General features: G+C 36.7%; 1 protein-coding gene across 1 annotated transcript in view; it reads left to right on the top strand.

Annotated features, from left to right (window-relative positions):
- CDKL3 (cyclin dependent kinase like 3) overlaps window positions 1-27,001 on the top strand; it is a 58,464-nt gene that overhangs the window by 11,675 nt on the left and 19,788 nt on the right. Inside the window, exons 3-5 of the mRNA XM_058540446.1 lie at window positions 1,961-2,139; window positions 25,092-25,204; window positions 26,834-26,973. Of these exons, the coding sequence (XP_058396429.1) occupies window positions 1,961-2,139; window positions 25,092-25,204; window positions 26,834-26,973 (432 nt within the window). The remainder of the gene's footprint in view (window positions 1-1,960; window positions 2,140-25,091; window positions 25,205-26,833; window positions 26,974-27,001) is intronic.

Genomic DNA, 27,001 nt, shown 5'->3' with positions numbered 1-27,001 from the left:
TACATCTTGCCCTCGTGGAACTTACAGTCTGGTGGGAGTTACAAACAAATAAACAGGCAATTAATAATATATCATGATAAAAGCTGTGCTGGGGGAAGTGCAGAATAATGTGAGAACATATAGAAAGAACATCTAATGCAAACATCTAAGCTGAGACCTGAGGAAATAGTTGGCCAGGCAAAGTGTTCTAAGCAGTTGGAACAGCATCAGCAAATGCACAGAGAAGAGACAAACCCCACAAAATTGGGAAACTAATATTCTATAGGCTAGGGAAGGGAGGTTGAGAAGATGAGCAGGGGCCAAATCTTTCAAGGCCTTACAAGCCATTTTTAGGAGTTTCAAATTTGTCCTGTGGATGGGGAATCCTGAAAGGATGTTAAGCTGAGAAGTGACATGATCACACATGTAATTTTAAAATAGTACTGTGACTTCATTGTAGACAGTGGATTGGAGGGGATCGAAGTGAATTCAGGGAGACTAGTTGGTAGTATAGTAAATTTAGTGGAGAACTGAGAGGACTTGAACTAGGGAAAGAAGAAGATAGGTTAAGAGAGTATGAGGACTGGGCCGACCCCATGGCTTAGCGGTTAAGTGTGCGCGCTCCGCTACTGGCGGCCTGGGTTCGGAGCCCAGGCGCGCACCAATGCACCGCTTCTCCAGCCATGCTGAGGCTGTGTCCCACGTACAGCAACTAGAAGGCTGTGCAACTATGACATACAACTATCTACTGGGGCTTTGGGGAAAAAAAGGAGGAGGATTGGCAATAGATGTTAGCTCAGAGCTGGTCTTCCTCAGCAAAAAGAGGAGGATTAGCATGGATGTTAGCTCAGGGCTGATCTTCCTCACAAAAAAAATAAATTAAAAAATAAAAAAAGAGAGAGTATGAGGACTAAGGGAGAAAAATCCTTGGTTTCTAGCTTGAGCCATGGGGTCAATGTTGGTTCCACTCACTGAGCTAAAGGACTATAGAGAACGAATATGTTTGGGAGAGAAGATGATGCATTTAATTTTGGATTTTCTGGGTTTGTAGGGTATGTGGGTCAGCCTTGTGGGACTTCTTGTGGACTTCCACTCCTTGTCGAAACCAGGAGAGATATCTTGGTTAGAGATAGAAATTTGGAAATCATCAGTATATGGATAGTTACTAAAGCTATAAGGGTAGATGAGATTGAGATGCAGCAGCCAATAGGTGGGAAGAAGCCCAAGAGAGTATGGTGTCCCCACAACCAAGTGAAGAAAGAAAAGAAAAAGAAAAAAAGACTAGATGAGATTGCCCAGGAAACATGACGTATGAGAAGAGAAAGCCTAAGACCAGAACCCTACATTTAAGAGACAGAGAAAGAGGAACTGCTGCAGAGATAGAAGGAGACTGGGAGAGTTTTAGGTCCCAGAAATCAGGAATGGGGGAGTGGTTGGCAACATTTTTACAGTAAGATATCAAGTAAGATATGTATTGAGGAGTGTCTATTGGATGTAGCAATAACGAAGTTGTTGATGACCTTGGCTAGGGCAGTTTAATGGAACGTGGGAGCAGAGGACAGATTACATTACCATGAGGGATGAATGAGTGGTCAGAAAATAAAGACTGAGTAAAGATAACGTCTTCAAGAGGTTTAGCTGTGAAGGAAAGAGAGAAAAGGCAGTACCTGGAGTATGACATGGAGTTAAAGGAAAGTTAAACTTTTTTCATTAAGTTCTTTTGATTACTTTTCCTTTTAGGAATGTGATTTACCTTTCCAGTATTAAGTCTGTTTTCTTGTCTTCATTTCATTTTGAGATGATGGATGGGGCAAGAAATGAAAAGATATTACTATTTGCATTATGTAGTTAATCCTTTGCATGTAGTCAGAAAATAGCTTTATTGTCTTAATTAGCTAGATTTTCTCTGTGTAATTTTTGAGACATTCTCTAGATAATGAAACTTCATTTTAATGTATTGTACCTGCTGTTTGTTTTTTAGATCATTCATCGAGATATAAAACCTGAGAATATTTTAGTATCCCGGTCAGGAATTACTAAGCTCTGTGATTTTGGTTTTGCACGAACGCTAGCAGCTCCTGGGGACATTTATACAGACTATGTGGCCACACGCTGGTATAGAGCTCCAGAATTAGTGTTAAAAGATACCTCTTATGGAAAGTAGGTATATTTTGGGATCCTGCCTGGCCTTTCCTAGCTATTTCTTTTTTCTCTTGGTGTGTCCATTACCCCTACTACTAATACCCTCTGTCTTCTGTATCTGGGTTGGGGCTAAGAAAGGGACACCTCTAAATAGAACTGAGAGACCCAGAGGCACCTGCCCTGCTGGCTATTGATGTTGCCCCAGCCCCAGGAGACCTATGCAGACATCCCTCAGGCTGTATCCATGCTTGCTTTAAGCTGTGCCCCACCCTTGGCAGAGTTGCCTCCTCTGCTTATCTTGAGCCTCTACATTTTGCAAAGATTTTAAAATCGTTTACCTCACTCTACCAGTGTTAGCATAGGAATTGCCAAGTTTCCTATTTCCTAGAATATGGCACCCTCTTTGCAAAGATTGGCAATAATAATTTTTAAATTGTACTGTTCTAGATACCTCAGAAAGTAGCATGGTCTCATTCTATTGTGGAATAGTAGAAACAGTATATGAGACAGCAGTCTAATATACAAATAACAAATCCTGAAGAAGAGAAAGGGACCAAGTTGCACAACTTAGTACAAGAAATGGGGGGCGAGGGGGGTAAATTCTCACATGCTTTTTCTAGAAACCATTATTCTGTTTTTATAATAATATCTAACATTAGTGAGTATTTACTTTATGCCAGAAACTGTTCTAAATGCTTTACATGCATTAAATCATTCAATTTTCACAACAACCCTGTGGTGAAGGTGCTGTTATTATCATCTCCACTTTGAATAAGAGAACACTAAGACACAGAAAGTAAACTAGTTTGCCTGAAGTCGCTCCAGAGTACATTTTCAATTGTGCTTACCATTGATTGCCCTACACAGACTCTCTGTGCCTCAGTTACTTTATCTGTACAATGGAAATAATGATAGGACCAGCTTTATAGGTTTGTTGTGAGACTTCAATGATTTAATGAGTGAAAAAGATTAAAATATAGTAAGTGCTCAATAATGTAGCCTCCATAAGATCTCTCTATGTCTCAGTTTTACCCTCTTCATAATGTAGCTTAAATTTCTTTTCTGATGAAACACCTAATCCCTATCCCTTGCCCCCAAATCATATCCCCTTCTAAACCCTCTTATACGTTATCTGTAAATTTTGTGCCAGTTAATATTTAATATGGCCTAGTTCTACTCTAGCTCTTTTTTTTATACTTCTTGCTGAAAGATAAGTTCCATGAGGACAGGTATAATCTCTTGTACTCCACAGAGCCAAAGTTGGTGCCTTGTACATGGTAAGTTTGGATTCTGTGAGGCTTTATATTGTGTTTGAAATATATTTGCTAGTGAGTCTTTTTAAAAAATCTTTTTATTGCAAAGCAAAACATAGTACAAGAAAAGCACACACAACAAATGTACAGCTCTACCAACGGATCAAAAAATAGAAGTTTGCTGGCCACCCCACAAGACCGTCCATGTGTCCTATTCTAATACACCACCTTCCTTCCCTCAAAAGTAACCATGGTGTTCACTTTTATTATACTAATCAGTTCCTTGCATTTCTTTGTAGTTTTATCACCCAAAAGTACATCTGCTTAGTTTAATCTAGCCTTTTTTATGACAGCTTTTTTGAGATATGATTCACATACCGTAAAATTCAAAGTGTAAAATTCAGTGGTTTTTAGTATATTCACAGAGTTGTGCAGTCATCGCTATAATCAACTTTAGAACATTTTTATCACCCCAAAAAGAAATCCTATACCCATTAGCAGTCACTCCCCATTTCCTCCCAACCCCTCTAGTCCTAGGCAGCCATGAGTCTACTTTCATTCTCTATGGATTTGCCTATTCTGGACATTTCATGTAAATGGAATTATGCAATATCTTGTCCTTTGGGTCTGACTTCTCTCACTTAACATGCTGTTTTCAAGGTTCATCCATGTTGTAACATGTGTCAGTACTTCATTTCTTTTTATGGCTGAGTAATTACCATTTTATGGACATACCATATTTTATTTACTCATTCATTAGTTGGTGGACATTTTGGTTGTTTCCACTTTTTGGCTATTATGAATAATACTGCTGTGAACATTTGTGTGCACGTTTTAGTGTGGACATGTGTCTTCATTTGTTTTGGGTATATACTTAGGAATTGGAATTGTATGTCATATGGTGCCTCTATGTTTAATCTTCTGAGGAACTGCCAAACTGTTCTCCAAAGTGTCTGCATCATTTTACATTCCCCCTGGCAGAGTATGAGGGTTCCAATTTCTCCACATCCTTGCCAACACTCGTTATTACCATTTTTTATAGCATTCCTAGCCTTTCTTTTTTAAATAAATATTTTATTTTGGAATAATTTTAGATTTATAGAACATTTGCAAAGATAGTACAGGATTCCTGTATAGCCCTCAACCAATTTCTGCTTTCTTTAATGTTATAATCTTACATTACTGTGGTATAGTTGTCAAAACTAGTCTTCCCTTTTTTATTTAAATAAGATTTGATATGTTTTTAAAGTCTCTTTTAAACTACAGGAATTTCCTCTGTCCCTTTCTTTTTCATACAACTTAACTGTTGAAGAACCCAGACCAACGCTAACAGTCTGAATTTTGTTGATTACATACTCAAACAGTGGAGTTCAACGTGTTTCTCTGTCCTTTATATTTTGTGCAAATTGGCAGCTGGATCCAGAGGCTGGATTAGTCTGAGGTTTAATCCCTTAAGCAAAACTATAGGCAGTATTGTCTTCTTTCATCAGAAGACACAGAAGTCTGAATGTTTCTCTTTTTGTAATGTTAGTAGCCATTGATGATTAATCGCTAGATTTATCACTTCACTGGGGTTTGCAAAATGGTAGTATTTTAATTTTATCATTTCTTTTTTATTTATTACTTATAAAACTTTTATAAAGGGACAGTTCCCCTCATCTACTATTTGGTTACCCAGAGATATAGTTCATATTGAGAAGGCAGGGTATATGCTTGATTTATCAATTTTCAAGATGAATTGTCTCCCAGGGTGACCTCCAAAGGTGATCCATTAATTTTATAAAAATATCATTATGAACTCATGGACTTAAACATATTTATTGGGTCTCAATGCATTGCAGTTATTATTGAAGTTCAAATTTTTCCATCTATGGCCAATGGAAGCCTTTTCAAGTTGGCTCCTGAGTCCTTTTAACATGACCTAGTATATAGTCTTTGATAGTTTCCTTGCTACCCAACTGACAAGATGTTCTAGACTCATCTTTTACATTTTTTTGCCCCAGACCTGGCATCAGCCATTTACCAAGAAGCCCAGGTATCTTTATGTGGGAAATGGTATTTTAAGACCACAATATGTGATGGATGGCTATATCTGTACATATGGCTGTGTGTGTATATATATCATGTAATTATACTGATACTTCCAATTCAGATTCAGGGTTACAAGGTTTTTACTTAACTTATGTATTACTTATGTACAGTAGTACCCCCTTATCTGTGAGAGATATGTTCTAAGACCCCTAGTGGAAGCCTGATATAGTACTGAATCCTATGCAATTGTTCCTAGATATTCAAGGGGGATTGGTTCCGGGACTCCCCTCCCCTGCGGATACCAAAATCTGTGGATGCTCAGGTCCCTTAGTCAGCCTTCTGTATGTTGCAGAGTATGAGGGTTACAATTTCTCTGCAACCTCACCAACACTTGTTATTTTCTGACTTTTGGATTCTAGTCATCCAAATGAGTGTGCAGTGTTATCATGTTGTGGATTTGATTTGCATTTCCTTGATGACTAACAATTTTGAGCATCTTTTCTTGTATTTATTGGCCATTTATATATCTTCCTTGGAGAAATGTCTGTTCAGATCCTTTGCTCATTTTTAAACTGAATTGGCTTCTTTTTTCTTTTGCTTGAGGAAGATTGGCAGTAAGCTAACATCTGTACCAATTCTCTGTTTTTTGTATGTGGGTCACTGCCACTGTGTGGCTTTTGACAAGTGGTGTAGGTCCATATCCAGGATCTGAACCCGTGAACCCAGGCTGCTGAAGCAGGCTGCGTCCAACTTACCCACTATGCCACCAGGCCGGGCCCCTAAATTGGATTGGCTTTTTATTGAGTTGTAAGAATTCTTTGTATACTCTAGATACAAATTCATTATCAGATATATATTTGCAAATATTTTCTCTCATTCTGTAGGTTGTCTCTTCATTTTCTTGATGGTGTGCTTTGAGGCACAGAAGTTTTGAATTTTGTTGAAGTCCAATTTATCTGTTTTTTTCATTTGTTGCTTATGCTTTTGGTGTCATATTTAAGAATCTTTTGCCAAATCTAAGGTCATGAATATTTATCCCTATGTTTTCTTCTAAGAGTTTTATAGTTTTAGTTCTTACATTTAAGTCTTTGATCCATTTTGAGTTAATTTTTGTAGATGGTGTAAGGTAAGGGTGTAACTTCATTCTTATGCATGTAGTTATCTAGTTGTCCCAGTATCATTTGTTGAAGAGAATATTTTTCCCCTTTGAATGGTCTTGGCACCCTTGTTGAAAATCAGTTGACCATAGTATAAGGGTTTATTTCTGGACTTTCAGTTCTGTTCCATTGATCTATATGTCTATCCTTGTTCTAGAACCACACTGTCTTGATTATCATTGCTTTGTAGTAAGTTTGAAATCAGAAGGTGTGAGTCCTCCAACTTTGTTCTTTTTTAAGACTGTTTTGGCTATTCTGGGTCCTTTGGAATTCCATATGAATTTTAGGATCTGCTTGAAAATTTTTTTGCAAAATAGACAGCTAGGATTCTGATAGGGATTGCATTGAATCTGTAGATCAGTTTGGAGAGTATTGCCATCTGAGCTTTTGCAATGTTAAATCTGCTAATCTATGAACATAGGATGTTTTTCCATTTATTTACATCTTTAATTTCTTTCAACAATGTTTTGTAGTTTTCAGAGCATACATTTTGCACCTCTTTTGTTACATTTATTCCTAGGTATTTTATTCTTTTTGATGTTATTGTGAATGGAATTTTTTTTCATTTCATTTTCATATTGTGCATAGCAAGTATAAAAAATACAAAAGATTTTTGTATATTGATTTTGTATCCTGTAACCTTGCAGAACTTATTTGTTCTAATAATTGTGTAGTGGATTCCTTAGGACTATCTGTTTACAAGATCATGTCGTCTGTGAATAGAGATAATTTTACTTTTTCTTTTCTGGTCTGGATGCCTTCTATTTCTTTTTCTTACCTAATTTCTCTGGCCAGAACCTACAGCATAATGTTGAATAGAAGTGCTGAGAGCAGATATCCTTGTCTTGTTCCTAATCTTAGAGGAAAAGCATCCAATCTTTTACTGTTAAGTATGACGTTAGTTGTAGGTTTTTCATAGATGCCCTTTATCAGGTTCACAGAGTTTCCTTTTATTCCTAGTTTGTTGAGAATTTTTATCATGAAAGGTTGTTGATCAAAGGCTTTTTCTTCACCTATTTAGATGATCATATGAATTTTGTTTTTTAATCTATTGATATAATTTTTACATTAATTGATTTTTGCATGTTGAACCAACCTGTGTTCCTGGGATAAATCCCATTTGATCGTGGTGTATAATTCTTTGTATGTGTTCCTGGATTCAGTTTGCTAGATTTTGTTGAGAATTTTTGTGTCCATATTCATAAGAGATATTAGTAAGAGATATTGGTCTATAGTTTTCTTGTCTATTGATATTTTTGTCTGATTTTGGTATCAGGGTTGTACTGGTCTCTAAAAATGAGTTGGGAACTATTCTTTTCTCTTCTATTGTTTGAAAGAGTTTGTGAAGAATTGGTATTAGTTCTTTAAATGTTTGGTAGAATTCAGCAGTGATGCCATCTGGGCCTGAGTTTTCCTTTGTGTCTAGTTTTTTGATTACTAATTTAATTTTTTCACTTGATATAGGCTTATTTAGATTATCTATTTCTTTTTGAGCCAATTTCAGTAGTTTGCATTTTTCTAGGAAACTGTCCATTTAATCTAAGTTATCAGATTTGTTGGTGTACAATTGTTCATTGTATTCTTTTATAATCCTTTTTATTTTTGTAAGGTTGGTAGTAATGTTACGTCTTTCGTTTCTGATTCTAATAATTTGAGTCTTCTCTCTTTTTTCTTAGTCATTCTAGCTAAATGTCAATTTTGTTGATCTTTACAAAGAACTAGCTTTTGTTTTCATTGATTTTCTCTATTATTAAAAATTCTCTATTTCATTAATTTTCTTTTTCTTTTTAAAATTTTTTTGGTGAGGAAGATTGGCCCTGAGCTAACATCTGTGCCAGTCTTCCTCTATTTGGTATGTGGGTTGCTGCCATAGCAGGGCTGGTGAGTGGTGTAGGTCCATACCTGGGATCTGAACCCGAGAACCCCGGGCCACCGAAGTGGAGTGCACGAACTTAACCACTACGCCACTAGGCCGGCCCCATATTTCATTAATTTTCACTCTAATCTTTATTATATTCTTTCTTCTGCTTGCTGTAGTTTTAGTTTGCTTTTCTTTTTCCAGTGTCTTAAGGTGGAAAGTTAGGTTATAGATTTGGTATCTTTCTTCTTTCTAAGTGTTGTTTTTTATGTGTGTGTGTGTGTGAGGAAGATCAGCCTTGAGCTAACATCCATGCCAATTCCCCTGTTTTTTTGCTGAGGAAGACTGGCCCTGGGCTAACATCCGTGCCCATCTTCCTCCACTTTTTTATGGGATGCCGCCATAGCATGGCCTGACAAGCAGTGCATCGGTGCACACCTGGGATCTGAACCTGGGCGGCCAGCAGCGGAGTGCATGTACTTAATCACTGTGCCACTGGGCTGCCCCTAGGTCTTCTTTCTTAATATAGGCATTTACGGTTATAAATTTTGCTCTAGGCACTGCTTTACCTGCATCCCATAAATTTTGTTATGTGTCTTTATTTTCATTTATCTCAAAGGACTTTCTGTTTTCTCTTTTGATTTCTTCTTTGACATATTGGTTGTTTAGTAGTGTGCTGTTTAATGTCCAGATACTTGTGAATTTCCTAAAATTTTCCTGTTATTTATATCTGATTTTATTCCATTATGATAGGAGAATATACTTTGTATCATTTTGGTTCTTTTAAATTTATTGAGTCTTGTTTATGGTCTACCATATGGTCTATCCTGGAGAATGTTCCATGTGACTTGAGAGAATGTATATTCTGTTATTGGATGGAATATTCTGTAGATGTCTATTAGGTCTAATTGGTTTATAGTGTTGTTCAAGTCTTCCAGTTCCTTTTTGATCTTCTGTCTAGTTGTTCTAGATTTGTTTATAATTGTTATAGCTTTCTGATGAATTGACTCTTTTATCATGATAAAATGACCCTCTTTATGTCTAGTAACATTTTTTGTTTGAAGTCTACTTTGTCTGATATTATTATAGCCACTCCAGCTTTCTTCTGGTTGTTGTTTGCATGATGTTTCTTTTTCATTCCTTTTATTTTCAATCTATTTGTATCTTTGAATATAAATTGTGTCTCCTGTAAACAGCATATAGTTGAATCATGTTTTTTTTTTTTTTAATTCAGGCTGACAATCTCTGCCTTTTGATTGGATTTTTAATCTATTTACATTTAATGTTATTATTGATATAGTTGGATTTACATCTACCATTTTACTTTATTTGTGTTTCTCATGTTTTTTCCCCCTCTGTTCCTACTGCTTTCTTTTTTCATTTCATGAATATTTTGTAATGTATTAACTTAATTTCTTTAATGATTTTTTTTTTACTATCATTTTTGAGAGTTTTTTGTAGTGGTTGCTCTCCTGTTTAGTGTATACACCTTAAATTATCAGAATCAGCTTCAGATTTATACTAGCTTAATTCCAGTGATATATACATAGAAAAGTTATTCTTATATAGCTTTTCTTATATTCCTATATTTCTTATGTAGCTATTCTTATATTCCCTTTTCTCTCCTTTTGTGATATTTTTGCTCTACGTATTACATCTATTAATGTTATAAACCCAACAATACATTGTTATACTGATTACTTTACCATCTATAGTCATTTCCATAGCCAAATACAATTTTTCTCCCTCCTACCTTCTTTTTGCTGTTGTTGGCAAATATGTTGCACATATATTACATTTCTACATGTTATAGGCCCAACAATATATTATATGCATATTATTTTATAATTGCTTTTAAAATCAATCAAGAGAATAAAGGAGAAAGATATGAATTTATGCTGTCTTTTATAACAACAAAAGTACCTTTACTTCTGCTCATTGTTTTTCATGTGGATTTGAATTACTGTCTGAGGTCACTTGTTTTCAGCCTGAAGAACTTCTTTTAGTATTTCCTGTTAGACAGGAGTGCTAGGAACAAATTCTCTCAGTTTTTGTTTATCTAGGGAAGTCTTTATTTTGCCTTCATTTTTTAAAGATAACTTTGCTGGATATAGGATTTTTGGTTAATTTTTCTGTTGAGCATATGGAATATGTTGTATCACTGCCTTTTGGCCTACATTGTTTCTATTGAGAAGTCAGCTGTTGTCTTATGGAGATTTCTCTGTAAGTGACGAGTTATTTTTCCCTTACCATTTTTAAGATTTTCTCCTTGTCTTTGACTTTTGGCATTTTACCTATGATGTGTCTGTGGATCTCTTTGCATTTATCTTACTTGGAGTTTATTGAGCTTCTTGGTTATTGTTTTTCAATAAATTTGGGCCATTTTCATCCATTATTTCTTCTGTTATTTTTTCTTCTCCTTTCTGTCTCTCCTCTCCTTTTGGTAGTCCCATTTATGTATGTTGGTGTACTTAATGGTGTCCTATGTCTGAGGCTCTGTTAATTTTTTTTTTCGTTCTTTTTTTCTCTCTATTCTTTGGCTTGAATAATCTCTATTGATCTATCTTCAAGTTCACAAAATCTTTCTTCTGCCTTTTCAAATATGTGAGCCTCTCTGATGAATTTTTAAATTTCAGTTATTGTGCTTTTCAACTCTAGAATTTCCACTTGGTTATTTTTTTTAAATAACTTCTATTTCTTTATTGATGTTCTCTATTTGATGTGACATTGTCATCATATCTTCCTTTATTAATGCTTTCCTTTAGTTCTGTGAATATTTATAATGGTTATTTTGAAGTATTTTTTTGCTAAATCCAACATCTGTTTAGTCTTACAGGCAGTTTGTACTGCCTCCTTTTTTTCTGGTGTATGGGTCATACCTCACAGGTTTCTTTACATGTCTCATAATTTTTTTGTTGGAACCTGAACATTTTACATAAAATATTGTAGGAACTCCTGATTGCTCCCCCCCCACCCCAGGATTTATTATTGTTATTTATTTGTTTATATTATAGTGACTGGATGGATTATTTTAGTGAAGTCTGTCCTCTCACACCCCCACAGTGTTAAGTCTCTGTAGTTGCTCCTCAGAGAGGCACAGCTATGAGTAGGCGCATAGTCACTCTGGGATGATGGTGGTATCAGTAGGTTTATCTTTCTGTCTTTCCCTGACCATGCCTAGCTATTAAACGCCACTAAATTGATGGCTGATTGCTCTATTGTTTTCAACATTGCCCTAGGGCTTAAATCAAATTAAAGTCCTTTCAAGGAATAGTTTCTGTAGTCAGTATTTACTATTTGTTCTGACCCCAGGAGGGCTCCTCCCAATTGTTTTATTTTCTGGTTCTTTCCTGCAAACTAGCTGGCCTATAGTCTAGGCTGTGTCTTCATTAAATCCATGAAATCTCTTCCCAATTGCCTTTTACTACATCCTCCACTGTTCTTAAGAGCACCCTTAAGTTTGAACTTCTCCACACTCTGTTGCAAATGAAGTCAATTCCTTTGGAAGAGATTAGAAGCTGTCTGTTTTATGGTCTGCTTCTTCTCCCAGGCAAAATCTCTGAGCCAGGCTTCCGGACCTGGGATGGGTTAATGGCAATCTTCTCTCTAAGTGACATTCCTGCTCTAGGAGCTGAGCGCTCAGTTGGATGTGGGGAGGCAGCAGCCTGAAGTTCTCTGAGCTAACCTTGCCTGGTGTGGAAACACCGCCTCATGGAACAGGGCAAGGGCAGTTAGGGCCCCAGTATTCTCAGTGTGCCACACCCAAGGTAGAGCCAATGTTCTATGAGTGGGGGCTGGTCAGAAGAAAGGACCTCACCTCTTGGCTACACTCTTCCAGGACTTAGCCTCAGCAACAGGTAGCTGGGGGCAGTATGAGAAATGCTGCAGTTCTGCTCCTCCTGGGAATAAAGCCTTTTGACTAGGAGCTAGGGGAAAAGGAAGCCCTATTTTCTTGGCTAGAACTGTGTAAGGTAGAGTCTTTGCCTCACTGAGCTGGAATGGAGGAGGGAGAGGGTGGTCTTGGTTCAAATACCACAGACTCATCTTTCTTAACAAATTTTTATAGATTTTCTTGAATAAATATTTCTTAATTTGCTGTTTGCCCTTAGGACTATTTCCAGAGGCTTTGATTGTTGTGGGAGTTTTTTCCGTAATTTTCACCTGTTTCACTGGAGAGTAGGTCAGCATATCTCCTCATTCTATCATGATAAAAGTTCATCCCCCTGCGCTTCTTTTTAATCCTCCTCTAATCCTTGCATGTTAGACTAGGGCTTGCTCATATTTCAGATAATGAGGGAGTGCTTTAAGATTAGCGCTACAGTGGCGATCAACTACATGTATTCTGTCTTCCATTGCTCTTTGAAGGGCCTGCCTAGATGCTTTACATTTCTGCAGATTATGCCTTCCCTTACTAAATTGAACTGTGAAAGTTCAGATCAAGCTGGGGAAAAGTGAACTGATTTATGTAAGAATGTTTTTAGTACCTCTGTTGGAGGTAGTGGAAGTGACTAGGAATTTCATACTGTGGGGAGAGTGCTTAAAACTAATTTACTTAAGGCTTTTGAAGGCTAAAACTTGGTCTTAAGTTTAGTGATTCTTACTAAAACTTACAAATTTCTATTAAGTTCTTAAAACTTGTGAAATAAGCAAACTTATAAGTTCCTATTATATCATCCAGTTTTTGTTGTAATTTGGACTTGAAAAATTGTATACACTACAGTTAAGTCATTTATTCCTTAAAATCATTATCTAGCAATACACACAAACACACATGCATACACACACATATCTCCTTCCTTTTAAACAGAAATAGGAGCATATTATATATATTGTACAGAATCTTGCTTTATTTGTCTCTTAATTTTTTTAATTAATGGACTACTTTTTGTGTGTGTGTGAGAGGAAGATCAGCCCTGAGCTAACATCCGATGCCAATCCTCCTCTTTTTGCTGAAGAAGATTGGCCCTGGGCTAACATCCGTGCCCATCTTCCTCTACTTTATATGGGACAACACCACAGCATGGCTTGACAAGTGGTGCGTTGGTCCGCACCAGGGATTCAAACCCGAGAACCTCAGGCCGCTAAAGCAGAGCACACGAACTTAACCACTACACCACGGGGCGGTCCCTAGACTTTACTTTTTTAGAGCACTTTTACGTTTACAGAAAAATTGAGCAGAAAGTACAGAGTTCCTGTATACTCCCTTTACCCCACCCCACAGCACACTTTCCCTATTATTGTCATCTTACATTAGTTTGGTACATTTGTTAGAATTGGTAAACCAATATTCATATGTTATCATTAATTAAAGGCCACAGTTTACATTACATTTACTCTTTTTGTTGTATTTCCTATAGGTTTTGACAAATATGTAGTGTCATGTACCCACCATTACAGTATCATACAGAATAGTTTCACAGCCCTAAAAATCCTCTGTGCTCTACCTTTTTATCCTTCCCTCCTTCTCCCTGAACCCATGGAAACCACTGATCTTTCTACTGTCTCTATACTCTTGCCTTTTCCAGAATGTCATGTAGTTGGGGTCCTACATTATGTAGCCTTTTCAGACTGGCTTTTTTCACTTAGCAATGGGTATTTAAGGTACCTCCACTTTTTTTAATGACTCAAAGCTCATTTCTTTTTATCACTAAATAATGTTCCATTGTATATATGTATGCCGGTTTGTTTATCCATTCACCTAATGGAGCACAGCTTTCTTACTTCCAAGTTTTGCCAATTATGAATAATGCTGTAAACATTCATGTGCAGGTATTTTTGTGGACATAAGTTTTTCAGCTCATTTGGCTAAATACCAAGGAGTGCAGTTATTGCCGAGTTGTATGGTAAACCTATGTTTAGCTTTGTTAGAAGCTGTTCAACTCTCTTCCAAAGTGGCTGTACCATTCTGCATTCCCACCAGCAATGAATGAGAGTTCCTGTTGCTCTACATCCTCATCAGCATTTGGTGTTGTCAGCGTTTTGGATTTTAGCCATTCTAATAGGTGTGTGGTGGTATCTATCTTATTATTTTTTAAATTTATATTCCCCGATGACATACGGTGTTGAGCATCTTTTCATATGCTTATTTGCCATCTGTATATCTTCTTTGGTGGGGTGTCTGTTCAGATATTTTGCCCAATTTTTAATTTGATTGTTTGTTTCTTTTCTTATTGTTGAGTTTTAAGAATGCTTTGTATATTTTGAACACAAGTCATTTATCAGATACATGTTTTGCAAATATTTTCTCCAACTCTGTGGCTTCTCTTTTCATTCTTTTAACAGTGTCTTTCACAGAGCAGAAGTTTTCAGTTTTAATGCTGTACCACTTATATTTTTTCTTTTGTGGTTTATGCTTTTGGTGTTGTATCTAAAAATTCATGACCAAACCCAAGATCATCTAGATTTTCTCCTATATTATTGTCTGAAAGTTCTATAGTTTTGCATGTTACATTTAGGTCTGTGATCCATTTTGAATTAATTTTTGTAAAAGGTGTAAGGTCTATATCTAGGTTCATTTTTTTTTTTTTTTGCATATGGATATCCAGTTGTTCCAGTATCACTTGTTAAAAAGACTTTCCTCTGTCTACTAAATTATTTTTGCTCCTTTGTCCAAGATCAGTGGAGTGTATTTGTTTGAGTCTATTTCTGGACTCTCTATTCTATCCTCTTGATCTATTTATCTATTCTTTCACCAATACCACACTGTCTTGATTACTGTAGCTTTATAGTATGTCTTGAAATCAGACGATATCTTTCCACTGACTTTGTTCTTCTTCAACATTGTGTTGGCTATTCTGGGTCTACTGCCTTTCTATGTAAACTTTGTATTTTATTATATTGAGGTAACATTGGTTTATAACATTATATAAATTTCAGGTGTACATCATTATAATTTGGTTTCTGTACAGACTACATCATGTTCACCACCCAAAGACTAATTACCATCCATCACCATACACGGGTGCCCAGTCACCCCTTTTGCCCTCCTCCTCCCCCCCAGCCCCGCTTCCCCTGTGGTAACCACCAATCTAATCTCTGTATCAATGTGTTTGTTTGTTGTTGTTGTTTTTATCTTCTATTTGTGAGTGCAATCATAAGGTATTTGACTTTCTCTGTCTGACTTATTTCACTTAGCAGAATACCCTCAAGGTCCATCCATGTTGTCACAAAAAGTAAGATTTTGTCTTTTTTTTGTAGCTGAGTAGTATTCCATTGTGTATGTATACACCACATTTTCTTTATCCATTCATCCCTTGATGGGCACTTAGGTTGCTTCTGAGTCTTGGCTATTGTAAATAATGCTACAGTGAACATAGGGGTGCATATATCTTTACGCATTCATGTTTTCGTGTTCTTGGGATAAATACCCAGCAGTGGAATAGCTGGATCATGTGGTAGTTACATTGTGAAATTTGGGGTTGTACATTTTTGTTTGTCCATCACCCCATATATGACTCCCTTCACCCCTTGTGCCCACCCCCCACCCCCACTTCCCGGGTAACCACAGTCCAGTTTTCTCTGTCCATGTGTTGGTTTATATTCCACATATGAGTGAGATCATACAGTGTTTGTCTTTCTCTTTCTGGCTTATTTCACTTAACATAATACGCTCCAGGCCCATCCATGTTGTTGCAAATGGGACGATTTTGTCTTTTTTTATGGCTGAGTAGTATTCCATTGTATATATATACCACATTTTCTTAATCCAATCGTCAGTCGAGGGACACTTAGGTTGCTTCCACTTCTTGGCTATGGTGAATAATGCTGCAATGAACATAGGGGTGCATAAGCCTCTTTGGATTGTTGATTTCAGGTGCGTTGGATAGATTCCCAGTAGTGGGATGGCTGGATCATAGGGCATCTCTATTTTTAATTCTTTGAGGAATCTCCATACCGTTTTCCATAGAGGCTGCACCAATTTGCATTCCCACCAGCTGTGTATGAGGGTTCCTGTTTCTCCACATCCTCTCCAACATTTGTTGTTTTTTGTCTTGGTGATTATAGCCATTCTAACGGGCGTGAGGTGGTATCTTAGTGTTGTTTTGATTTGCATTTCCCTGATGATTAGTGATGTTGAGCATCTTTTCATGTGCCTATTGGCCATCTGTATATCTTCCTTGGAGAAGTGTCTGTTCATTTCCTCTGCCCATTTTTTGATCGGGTTGTTTGTTTTTTTGTTGTTCAATTGTGTGAGTTCTTTATATATTATGGAGATCAACCCCTTGTCAGATGTATGTTTTGCAAATATTCTCTCCCAGCTGGTTGGTTGTTTGTTCATCTTGATTCTGGTTTCATTTGTCTTATAAAAGCTCTTTAGTCTGATAAAGTCCCACTTGTTTATTTTTTCTTTAGTTTCCCTAGTCTGGGTAGGCATGTCATCCGAAAAGATTCCTTTAAACCCAATGTCAAATAGTGTGTTGCCTATATTTTCTTCTATGAGTTTTATAGTTTCAGGTCTCACCTTCAGGTCTTTGATCCATTTTGAGTTAATTTTTGTGAATGGCGATAGCACATGGTCCACTTTCATTCTTTTGCATGTGGCTGTCCAGTTTTCCCAACACCATTTATTGAAGAGACTTTCCTTTCTCCATTGCATGTCCTTAGCACCTTTGTCGAAAATTAGCTGTCCGTATATGTGTGGTTTTATTTCTGGGCTTTCAATTCTGTTCCATTGATCTGTGTGTCTGTTTTTGTACCAGTACCATGCTGTTTTGATTACTATTGCTTTGTAGTATGTTTTGAAGTCAGGAATTGTGATGCCTCCTGCTTTGTTCTTTTTCTTTAGGATTTCTTTAGCTATTCGGGGTCTTTTGTTGCCCCATATAAATTTTAGTATTCTTTTTTCTATTTCTGTGAAGAATGTCATTGGGATTCTGATTGGGATTGCATTGAATCTGTAGATTGCTTTAGGTAATATAGACATTTTAATTATGTTTATTCTTCCAATCCACGTGCATGGGATATCTTTCCATTTCTTTATGTCATCGTAGATTTCCCTCAATAATGTCTTGTAGTTCTCATTGTATAGGTCCTTCACCTCCTTGGTAAGATTTATTCCTAGGTATTTTATTCTTTTTGATGCAATTGTAAATGGTATTATCTTTTTGAGCTCTCTTTCTGTTAGTTCATTATTAGCATATAGAAATGCAACTGATTTTTGTAGATTGATTTTGTACCCTGCAACTTTGCTGTAGTTGTTGATTGTTTCTAACAGTTTTCCAACAGATTCTTTAGGGTTTTCTATATATACAATCATGTCATCTGCAAATAGTGAGAGTTTCACTTCTTCGTTACCTATTTGGATTCCTTTTATTCCTTTTTCTTGCCTAATTGCTCTGGCCAAAACCTCCAGTACTATGTTGAACAGGAGTGGTGAGAGTGGGCAGCCCTGCCTCGTTCCTGTTCTCAGAGGAATGGCTTTCAGTCTTTCCCCGTTGAGTATGATGTTAGCTGTGGGTTTGTCATATATGGCCTTTATTATGTTGAGGTACTTTCCTTCTATTCCCATTTTATTGAGAGTTTTTATCATAAATGGATGTTGTATCTTGTCAAATGCCTTCTCTGCGTCTATTGAGACGATCATGTGGTTTTTATTCTTTGTTTTGTTGATGTGATGTATCACGTCGATTGATTTGCGGATGTTGAACCATCCCTGCGTCTCTGGTATAAATCCCACTTGATCATGGTGTATGATCTTTTTAATATATTGTTGTATTCGGTTTGCCAATATTTTGTTGAGGATTTTTGCATCAATGTTCATCAGCGATATTGGCCTGTAATTTTCTTTCTTTGTATTGTCTTTGTCTGGTTTTGGTATCAGGGTGATGTTGGCCTCATAGAATGATTCAGGAAGTGTTCCATCTTCCTCTATTTTTTGGAATAGTTTGAGGAGGATGGGTATTAAATCTTCTTTGAATGTTTGGTAAAATTCACTGGAGAAGCCATCTGGTCCTGGACTTTTATTTTTTGGGAGGTTTTTGATTACTATTTCAATCTCTTTACTTGTGATTGGTCTATTCAGATTCTCCATTTCTTCTTGGTTCAATTTTGGGAAGTTGTATAAGTCTAAGAATTTATCCATTTCTTCTAGATTGTCCAATTTGTTGGCATATAATTTCTCATAGTATTCTCTTATAATCCTCTGTATTTCCATGGTATCCGTTGTAATTTCTCCTCTTTCATTTCTAATTTTATTTACTTGAGCCTTTTCTCTTTTTTTCTTAGTTAGCCTGGCTAAGGGTTTGTCTATTTTGTTTATCTTCTCGAAGAACCAACTCTTTGTTTCATTAATCCTTTCTACTGTTTTTTTGGTCTCAATATCATTTATTTCTGCTCTGATTTTTATTATTTCTCTCCTTCTGCTAGCTTTGGGCTTTGTTTGTTCTTCTTTTTCTAGTTCTGTTAGGTGTAATTTAAGGTTGCCTATTAGGGCTTTTTCTTGTTTGTTAAGGTGGGCTTGTATCGCTATGAGTTTCCCTCTCAGGACCGCTTTTGCTGCGTCCCATATGGTTTGATATGGCATGTTATCATTTTCGTTTGTTTCCAGATAGTTTTTGATTTCTCCTTTAATTTCATCAATGATCCATTGGTTGTTCAGTAGCATGTTGTTTAATCTCCACATTTTTGTCACTTTCCCAGTTTTTTTTTCCTGGTTCATTTCCAGTTTCATAGCCTTATGGTCTGAAAAGATGCTTGTTATGATTTCAATCTTCTTAAATTTATTGAGGCTTGCTTTGTTTCCCAACATATGGTCTATCCTAGAGAATGTTCCATGCGCGCTTGAGAAGAATGTGTAGTCAGCTGTTTTTGGGTGGAGTGCTCTGTATATGTCTACTAGGTCCATCTCGTCCAGTTTTTCATTTAAGTCTAATATTTCTTTATTAACTTTTTGTCTGGATGATCTATCCATTGCTGTAAGTGGGGTGTTAAGATCCCCTACTATTATTGTGTTGTTGTTGATTTCTCCTTTTAGGTTTGTTAATAGTTGTTTTATGTACATTGGTGCTCCTATGTTGGGTGCATATATATTTATAAGTGATATGTCTTCTTGATGGAGTGTCCCTTTTATCATTATATATTTCCCTTCTTTGTCTTTCTTAACCTGTTTTATCTTGAAGTCTACTTTGTCTGATATGAGTATGGCAACACCTGCTTTCTTTTGTTTGCCATTAGCTTGGAGTATTGTCTTCCATCCTTTCACTCTGAGCCTGTGCTTGTCTTTAGTGCTAAGATGTGTTTCCTGAAGGCAGCATATTGTTGGGTCTTGCTTTTTAATCCATCCTGCCACTCTGTATCTTTTGATTGGAGAGTTCAATCCATTTACATTTAGGGTAATTATTGAAATATGAGGGTTGAATGTTGCTGTTTTGTCACTTATTTTCTGGTTCTTTTGCATTTCCTTTGTTTCTTGTCCCATTTGTTTTGGACTGCCAATTCAGTTTGGTTGTTCTGTCTTATGATTCTTCTAGTTTTCTCTTTGTTTATCATATGTGGTTTTAATTTGATTATTTGTTTAGTGGTTACCTTGAGGTTTGGGCGAAAAATCTTCTGTATGAGATAGTCCATTATCTGATAGCCTCCTATTTCCTTATACTAAGTCAATTCAGTCACTTTCCTCTTCCCCTTCTAAGTTGCTCTTGTTATACCTTATTCTATCTTGTGTTGTGGCTGTATGTTTACAGTGATGAGGTTAAATTTATTTTTGGTGAGTTTCTTCCTTTGATCTTTGAGTTTAGTATTTAAGTGGTTGCTAACCTATTCCGGTAAAGATCTACTATTTCTCTGATTTTGTCTACCTACTTTTCTCCTTACTCCAAGCTTTGTGTTCCCTTTCTCTTCTTGTTTTCAGGCCTGAGGGCCTTCTTGAGTATTTCTTGTAGTGGCGGTCTCGTGGCCATGAACTCCCTTAGCTTTTGTTTATCTGGGAGAGTTACTCTTTCTCCATCATATTTGAAGGATATTTTTGCTGGATAGAGTATTCTTGGCTGAAAGTTTTTGTCTTTTAGTATTTTGAATATATCATTCCAGTCTCTTCTAGCCTGAAAAGTTTCTGTTGAGAAATCCGCTGAGAGCCTGATGGGAGTTCCTTTGTACGTTATTTTTTGTTTTTGTCTAGCTGCCCTTAATATTGTTTCTTTGTCGTTGACCCTGGCTAGCCTTACCACTAGGTGTCGTGGTGAAGGCCTTTGTCTGTTAATATATATAGGAGTCCTGTTGGCTTCGCTTACTGGTATTTCCTGCTCCTTCCCCAGATTTGGGAAATTTTCAGCTATTATTTCCTTGAATAGGCTCTCTGTTCCTCTTTCCCTCTCCTCTCCCTCAGGGATACCTATAATTCTTATGTTACATTTTCTAATAGAGTCCGATATTTCTCGGAGTCTTTCTTCATTTCTTTTTAGTCTTAGTTCTCTCTCTTCTTCCATCTGGAGTGTATCTGTATTCCTATCCTCTAAAGTACTAATTCTTTCCTCCATATTGTCAGCTCTGTTCTTTAAAGATTCCAGATTCTCCTTTATCTCCTCCATTGTGTTCTTCATCTCCATCAGCCCTGATAGGTTTTTCTTTATGATTTCAATCTCTTTTGTGAAGAAACTCCTAATCTCATTTAATTGTTTGTCTGTGTTGTCTCGTATTTCGTTGAGTGTTTTTATGATAGCTATTTTGAAATCTCTGTCATTTAGTTTATGGATTTCTGTGTCTTCGGGGTTGATTTCTGGGTGCTTGTCATTTTGTTTCTGGTCTGGTGATTTCATATATTTTTGCATTGTGGTTCCTGTGTTGGTTTTGATTTTCCTCATCCTGGAAGTCTCTGGTTGCAATTTCCACCTGCCGCCACTGTCTGGTGGTAAAGGGCTGTGTAGTCTAAGCCCCCTGCGCTCTGCCCCAGTTTTTCTGCTGCGATCCGCAGTTTTGTTTTGTTTTGTTTTGTTTCTTTTCCCCACTGCGATCCACGGGTCCAGTCCAGTTTATTCAGGTCTGCCTCGGACCGCTAGATCTGGTCGAGCTGCAGACTCCGGGTTGCGGGGAGGGGGGAGCTCTCTCTTTTGCCCTCTGGGTCCCTGACGTGGGAGGCTTCTCGTTTGCCCCTCTTTATCCGCTCTCTGGGTTGCTCAGATGTTGATGGTAGCCCTGTGGCTCCTCTGAGCCCTCTGTGCGGGAGTTTCCCACTGGCTGAGAGAGCCCGAAGAGCTACAGTTTCCCACCAAGGGCCGCCCCTCCCCCCTCTCTGGGAGCCGCGCGGACCGGATCACTGATCTGATGGGGAGGGAGCGGAGTTCTCCTTACCTCTCCCCACTTCCTCCGGGGGCCCAGCACGTTCCGCTCTCAGATGTGCGGCAGTGTGGATCCCTCCGCTCCAGCTTTTCACTGTCTGGGATTCCGTTGTTGGTCTGTGGCTGTTACTTTTGTTGTATCTTGTGGGGGAAGAATTCACGGGAAAGCTCACTCTGCCATGATGCTGACGTCACTCCGGTAGTTCTATTCTTAATTGTTTGAGGAATCGCCATACTGTTTTCCATAGTAGCTGTACCGATTTGCATTCCCACCAGCAGTGTATGAGAGTTTCCTTCTCTCCACATCCTCTCCAACACTTGTTATTTCTTGTCTTGTTATTTATAGCCATTCTCATGGGCGTGAGGTGGTATCTTATTGTAGTTTTGATTTGCATTTCCCTGATAGTTAGTGATGTTGGACATCTTTTCATGTGCCTGTTGGCCATCTGTATATCTTCTTTGGAAAAATGTCTGTTCAGATACTTTGCCCATTTTTTAATTTGGTTGTTTTTTTGTTGTTGAGTTGTCTAAATTCTTTATATATTTTGGATATTAACCTTTTATCAAATATATGATTTGTAAATATCTTTTCCCAATTATTGGGTTGTCTTTTTGTTTTGTTGATGGTTTCCTTTGCTGTGCAGAAGCTTTTTAGTTTGATATAGTCCCATTTGTTTATTTTTAATTTTGTTTCCCTTGCCTGGGGAGACATCGTATTCAAAAAGATACAGCTAAGACTAATGTCAAACAGTGCACTGCCTGTGTTTTCTTCTAGGAGTTTTATGATTTCAGGTCTTACATTCAAGTGTTTATCCATTTTGAGTTAATTTTTGTGTACAGTGTAAGATAATGGTCTACTTTCATTCTTTTGCATGAAGTTGTCCAGTTTTCCCAACACCGTTTATTGAAGAGATTTTCTTTTCTCCACTGTAAGTTCTTGGCTCCCTTGTCAAAAGTTAGCTGTCCAGGGGCTGGCGTGGTAGCCTGGCAGTTAAGTGCACGCACTCCACTTCGGCAGCCCGGGGTTCACAGGTTCGGATCCCGGTCGCGCACTGACGCACCACTTGACAAGCCATGCTGTGGCAGCATCCCATATAAAGTAGAGGAAGATGGGCACGGATGTTAGCCCAGGGCCAATCTTCCTTGGCAAAAAGAGGAGAATTGGCATTGGATGTTAGCTCAGGGCTGATCTTCCTCAAAAAAGAAAAAAAAAATTAGCTGTCCATAGATGTGCAGGTTTATTTCTGGGATCTTGATTCTGTTCCACTGATCTATATGTCTGTTTTTGTGCCAGTACCATGCTGTTTTGATTACTATAGCTTTGTAGTATATTTTGAAATCAGGGAGTGTGATACCTTCAGCTTTCTTCTTTTTCTCAGAATTGCTTTGGCTATTCAGAGTCTTTTGTTGTTCCATATAAATTTTAGGATTCTTTGTTCTGTTTCTATGAAAAATGTCATTGGGACTTTGATAGGGATTGCATTGAATCTGTTGATTGCTTTAGGAAGTAAGGACATTTTAACTATGTTAATTCTTCCAATCCATGAGCACGGAATATCTTTCTGTTTCTTTGTGTCTTCCTTGACTTCTTTCAACAATATTTTATAGTTTTCAGTATACAGGCCTTTCACCTCTTTGGTTAAATTTATTCCTAGGTATTTTATTCTTTTTGTTGCGATTGTGAATGAGATTGTATTTTTAATTTCTCTTCCTGCTATTTCGTTGTTAGTGTATAGAAATGCAACTGATTTTTGTATTGCACTTTGTACATTGCAGCTTTACTGTATTCATTTATTATTTCAAAGTTTTTTGATAGATTCTTTAGGGTTTTCTGTATAAAAAATCATGTTATGTGCAAATAGTGACAGTTTTACTTCTTCCTTTCCAATTTGTATCCCTTTTACTTCTTTTTCTTGCCTAATTGCTCTGGCTAGGATTTTCAATACTATGTTAAATAAGAGTGGTGAAAGTGGGCATCCTTAGAGATGATAAAGAGAGGTAGTTTTCAGTTTTTAGAGAGATAGTTTTCAGTTTTTCACTGGTGAGTATGATGTTAGCTGTGGGTTTGTCATATATAGGCTTTATTATGTTGAAGTACTTTCTATACCCATTTTATTGAGAGCTTTTATCATAAATGGATGCTGTATCTTGTTGAATACTTTCTCTGCACCTATTGAGATGATCATGTGAGTTTTATTCCTAATTTTATTAATGTGGTGTATCATATTGATTGATTTGTGGATGTTCAACCATCCCTGCATCCCTGGAATAAATCCCACTTGATCATGGTATGTGATCCTTTTAACGTATTGTTGCATTTGATGTGCTAATATTTTGTTGAGGATTTTTCTATCTCTATTCATTAGTGATATTGGCCTGTAATTTTCTTTTTCTGTGTTGTCCTTTTCTGGTTTTGCTATCAGGGTAATATTGGCCTCATAGAATGATTTAGGAAGCATCCCCTCCTCTTCAGTTTTTTGGAAGAGTTTGAGAAGGATAGGTGTTAAATCTTCTTTGAATGTTTGTTAGAATTCACCAGGGAAGCTGTCTGGTCCTGGACTTTTTATTTTTTGGGAGGTTTTTGGTTACTGTTTTGATCTTACTAGTGATTGGGCTATTCAGGTTTTTTGTTTCTTTTTGATTCAGTTTTGGGAGGTTGTATGATTCTAAGAATTTATCCATTTCTTCTAGATTATCCAGTTTGTTGGTATATAGCTTTTCATAGTATTCTCTTATAATCCTTTGTATTTCTGTGGTGTCTGTTGTAATTTCTCCTCTTTCATTTCTGATTTTATTTATTTGAGGCTTCTCTCTTTTTGTCTTGGAGAGTCTAGCTAAGGGTTTGTCAATTCTGTTTATCTTTTCAAAGAACCAGCTCTTAGTTTCATTGATCCTTTCTATTGTCTTTTTTGTCTCTATTTCATTTATTTCTGCTCTGATTTTTATTATTTCCTTCCTTCTACTAATTTTGGCCTTCATTTGTTCTTTTTCTACTTCCTTTAGGTATGTTGTTAGATTGTTTATTTGAGATTTTTCTTGTTTTTTGAGGTAGGCCTGTAGTGCTATAAACTTCCCTCTTAAACTGCCTATGCTATATTCCATGAATTTTGGTATGTAGTATTGTCATTTTCATTTATCTCCAGGTATTTTTTGATTTCTTCATTGACCCAATAGTTGTTATCATAGAATTTAAGTGTAAGCTATTTAATGTTATTAATAAAATGTAATAATATTTAATATTTGTCCTAAAGTTGGCATATGACATTACAGTAAAAATTTATAAATGATACCACTTAACCATTCTTTCTTCTTTGGCCTGAACTTTATTTTAAAAGTTTTTTTAGAAAAGATATTTTATATATTTCCCCATGAAAAAGTGACTTATTCTTGTCTGTTTCAGACCTGTGGATATCTGGGCTTTGGGCTGTATGATCATTGAGATGGCCACTGGAAATCCCTATCTTCCTAGCAGCTCTGATTTGGATCTACTTCATAAAATTGTTTTAAAAGTAGGTAGGTATTACTGAAATATACTCTCAAATGCCTAAAATAAATATTGCCAGATCCATTCTGCTTGATTTTCAAATTTAGTTTTTTCTTTATAAGAACAGGGAAGCATATTGTTTTGCTAGGTGGCAGCAGATGGATGCCTTGAGCTGATAAAGAAAGTAGAAAATTCTCCACTGTTTTTGAAAATAATATTTTCTCTGCCAGGATGCAAATAGCTAAGCCATATGTTGATGGTTGATACTAAGAAGAATAGTACAATAGGAAGGTACTTTAATTTGCTTGAAAGTTTTAAAATTTTGGCTTCTACAAATATTGGCATGTCTCAAAGAGGACTTTTAAATAATAGAATTGATTTAAATGCTTTTTTAAAGCATTTGGAGATAGAAAATCAATTATGGGGCCGGCCCGGTGGTGCAAGCGGTTAAGTGTGCGCCTTCCGCTGCGGCGGCGCGGGGTTCGCCGGTTCAGATCCCGGGTGCTCACCGATGCACTGCTTGGCAAGCCATGCTGTGGCGGCATCCCATATAAAGTGGAGGAAGATGGGCATGGGTGTTAGCCCAGGGCCAGTCTTCCTCAGCAAAAAAAAGAGGAGGATTGGCAGATGTTAGCACAGGGCTGATCTCCTCACAAAAAAGAAAAAAGAAAAAAGAAAATCAATTATTTACTGAGAAGACATTTTTTTAAACGACAGTAGATATCCAGATAGTAAATAACATATTCAAAAAATATTTGATGAGAGCTGAATTATTTGATGATCTGCTTTGACTAAAACATTTTGATGGCTAGCCTTGCTCATGGAAGTTTAATGATTTGGTTTTTTTAAGAATATATTTCTGAATGTGGAGCTTGAGGAGCCCTTTTTGTGGTGGGGATGCTATACATAAACATGTAATTACAGGTTCATGAAGAAGGTACTGTGAACAACTATGAAAACCATGAAATCTGGATAAGTATTCATTATAGATACAGTTTAGAGCCTTAAAGCATCACATTTTTTTGTGTCATCTTTAAAGTTCTGGCTATAAGATTAATGTTATAAGGAACCTTAGAGATGATAGGATCAATTCCGTCGTTTTACAGATGAGGAAACTGAGGCATAGAAAAGGAAGAGATTTGCTTAAGGTCACAGAACTAGTTATAGCAAAACTGGTCTAGAACTTAGCTCTCTCCCCTCCTATTTATAGTTATTTCCATTCTGCTACTACTCTATAGCCTTGTTTCTTCTTTGCACTATTTCTATTTCTAAATAATTTTAATATTTTACTGTTTTGAGTAAGGATTTGTTGATGAACACTTGCTAGTTAAACCATGTAGATACCCATATGGAAATATGTAAAAGTTTGAATGTGCTTTTCCTGATAGCATTATATATTATGTCTTATGTTTGGAGAAAAGAAAATGAATCTGATGGTTTTACATTCTCTACTGCCTATGTACTATCAACAGATTACCAGGGAAACTTTAATTTTTTATGCTATATTCAGAAAATTTCTTGTTCAACTTAAAAAAAAATTAAAATAATTGTTATGCTCCCTTTTTAGTAATTTTATGCAGACCACATAGCAATTTGATTATTTTGATTTTAGACTAATTTCTCTGTTTTCTTATATACATATTTTTTTCTCTTTTCAGGCAATTTGACACCTCACTTGCAGAATATCTTTTCCAAGAGTCCCATTTTTGCTGAGGTGGTCCTGCCTCAAGTTCAACACCCCAAAAATGCAAGGAAAAAATACCCAAAGCTAAACGGATTGTTGGCAGATGTAGTTCATGTATGTTAAGAGATTAAGGACTTATTTT

Source organism: Diceros bicornis, chromosome 1 (genome assembly GCF_020826845.1).
Source record: "Diceros bicornis minor isolate mBicDic1 chromosome 1, mDicBic1.mat.cur, whole genome shotgun sequence".
NCBI lineage: Eukaryota > Metazoa > Chordata > Mammalia > Perissodactyla > Rhinocerotidae > Diceros > Diceros bicornis.
The sequence above is the reverse complement of the archived record's forward strand: the minus strand, read 5'-3'. Positions and strand labels throughout refer to the sequence as shown.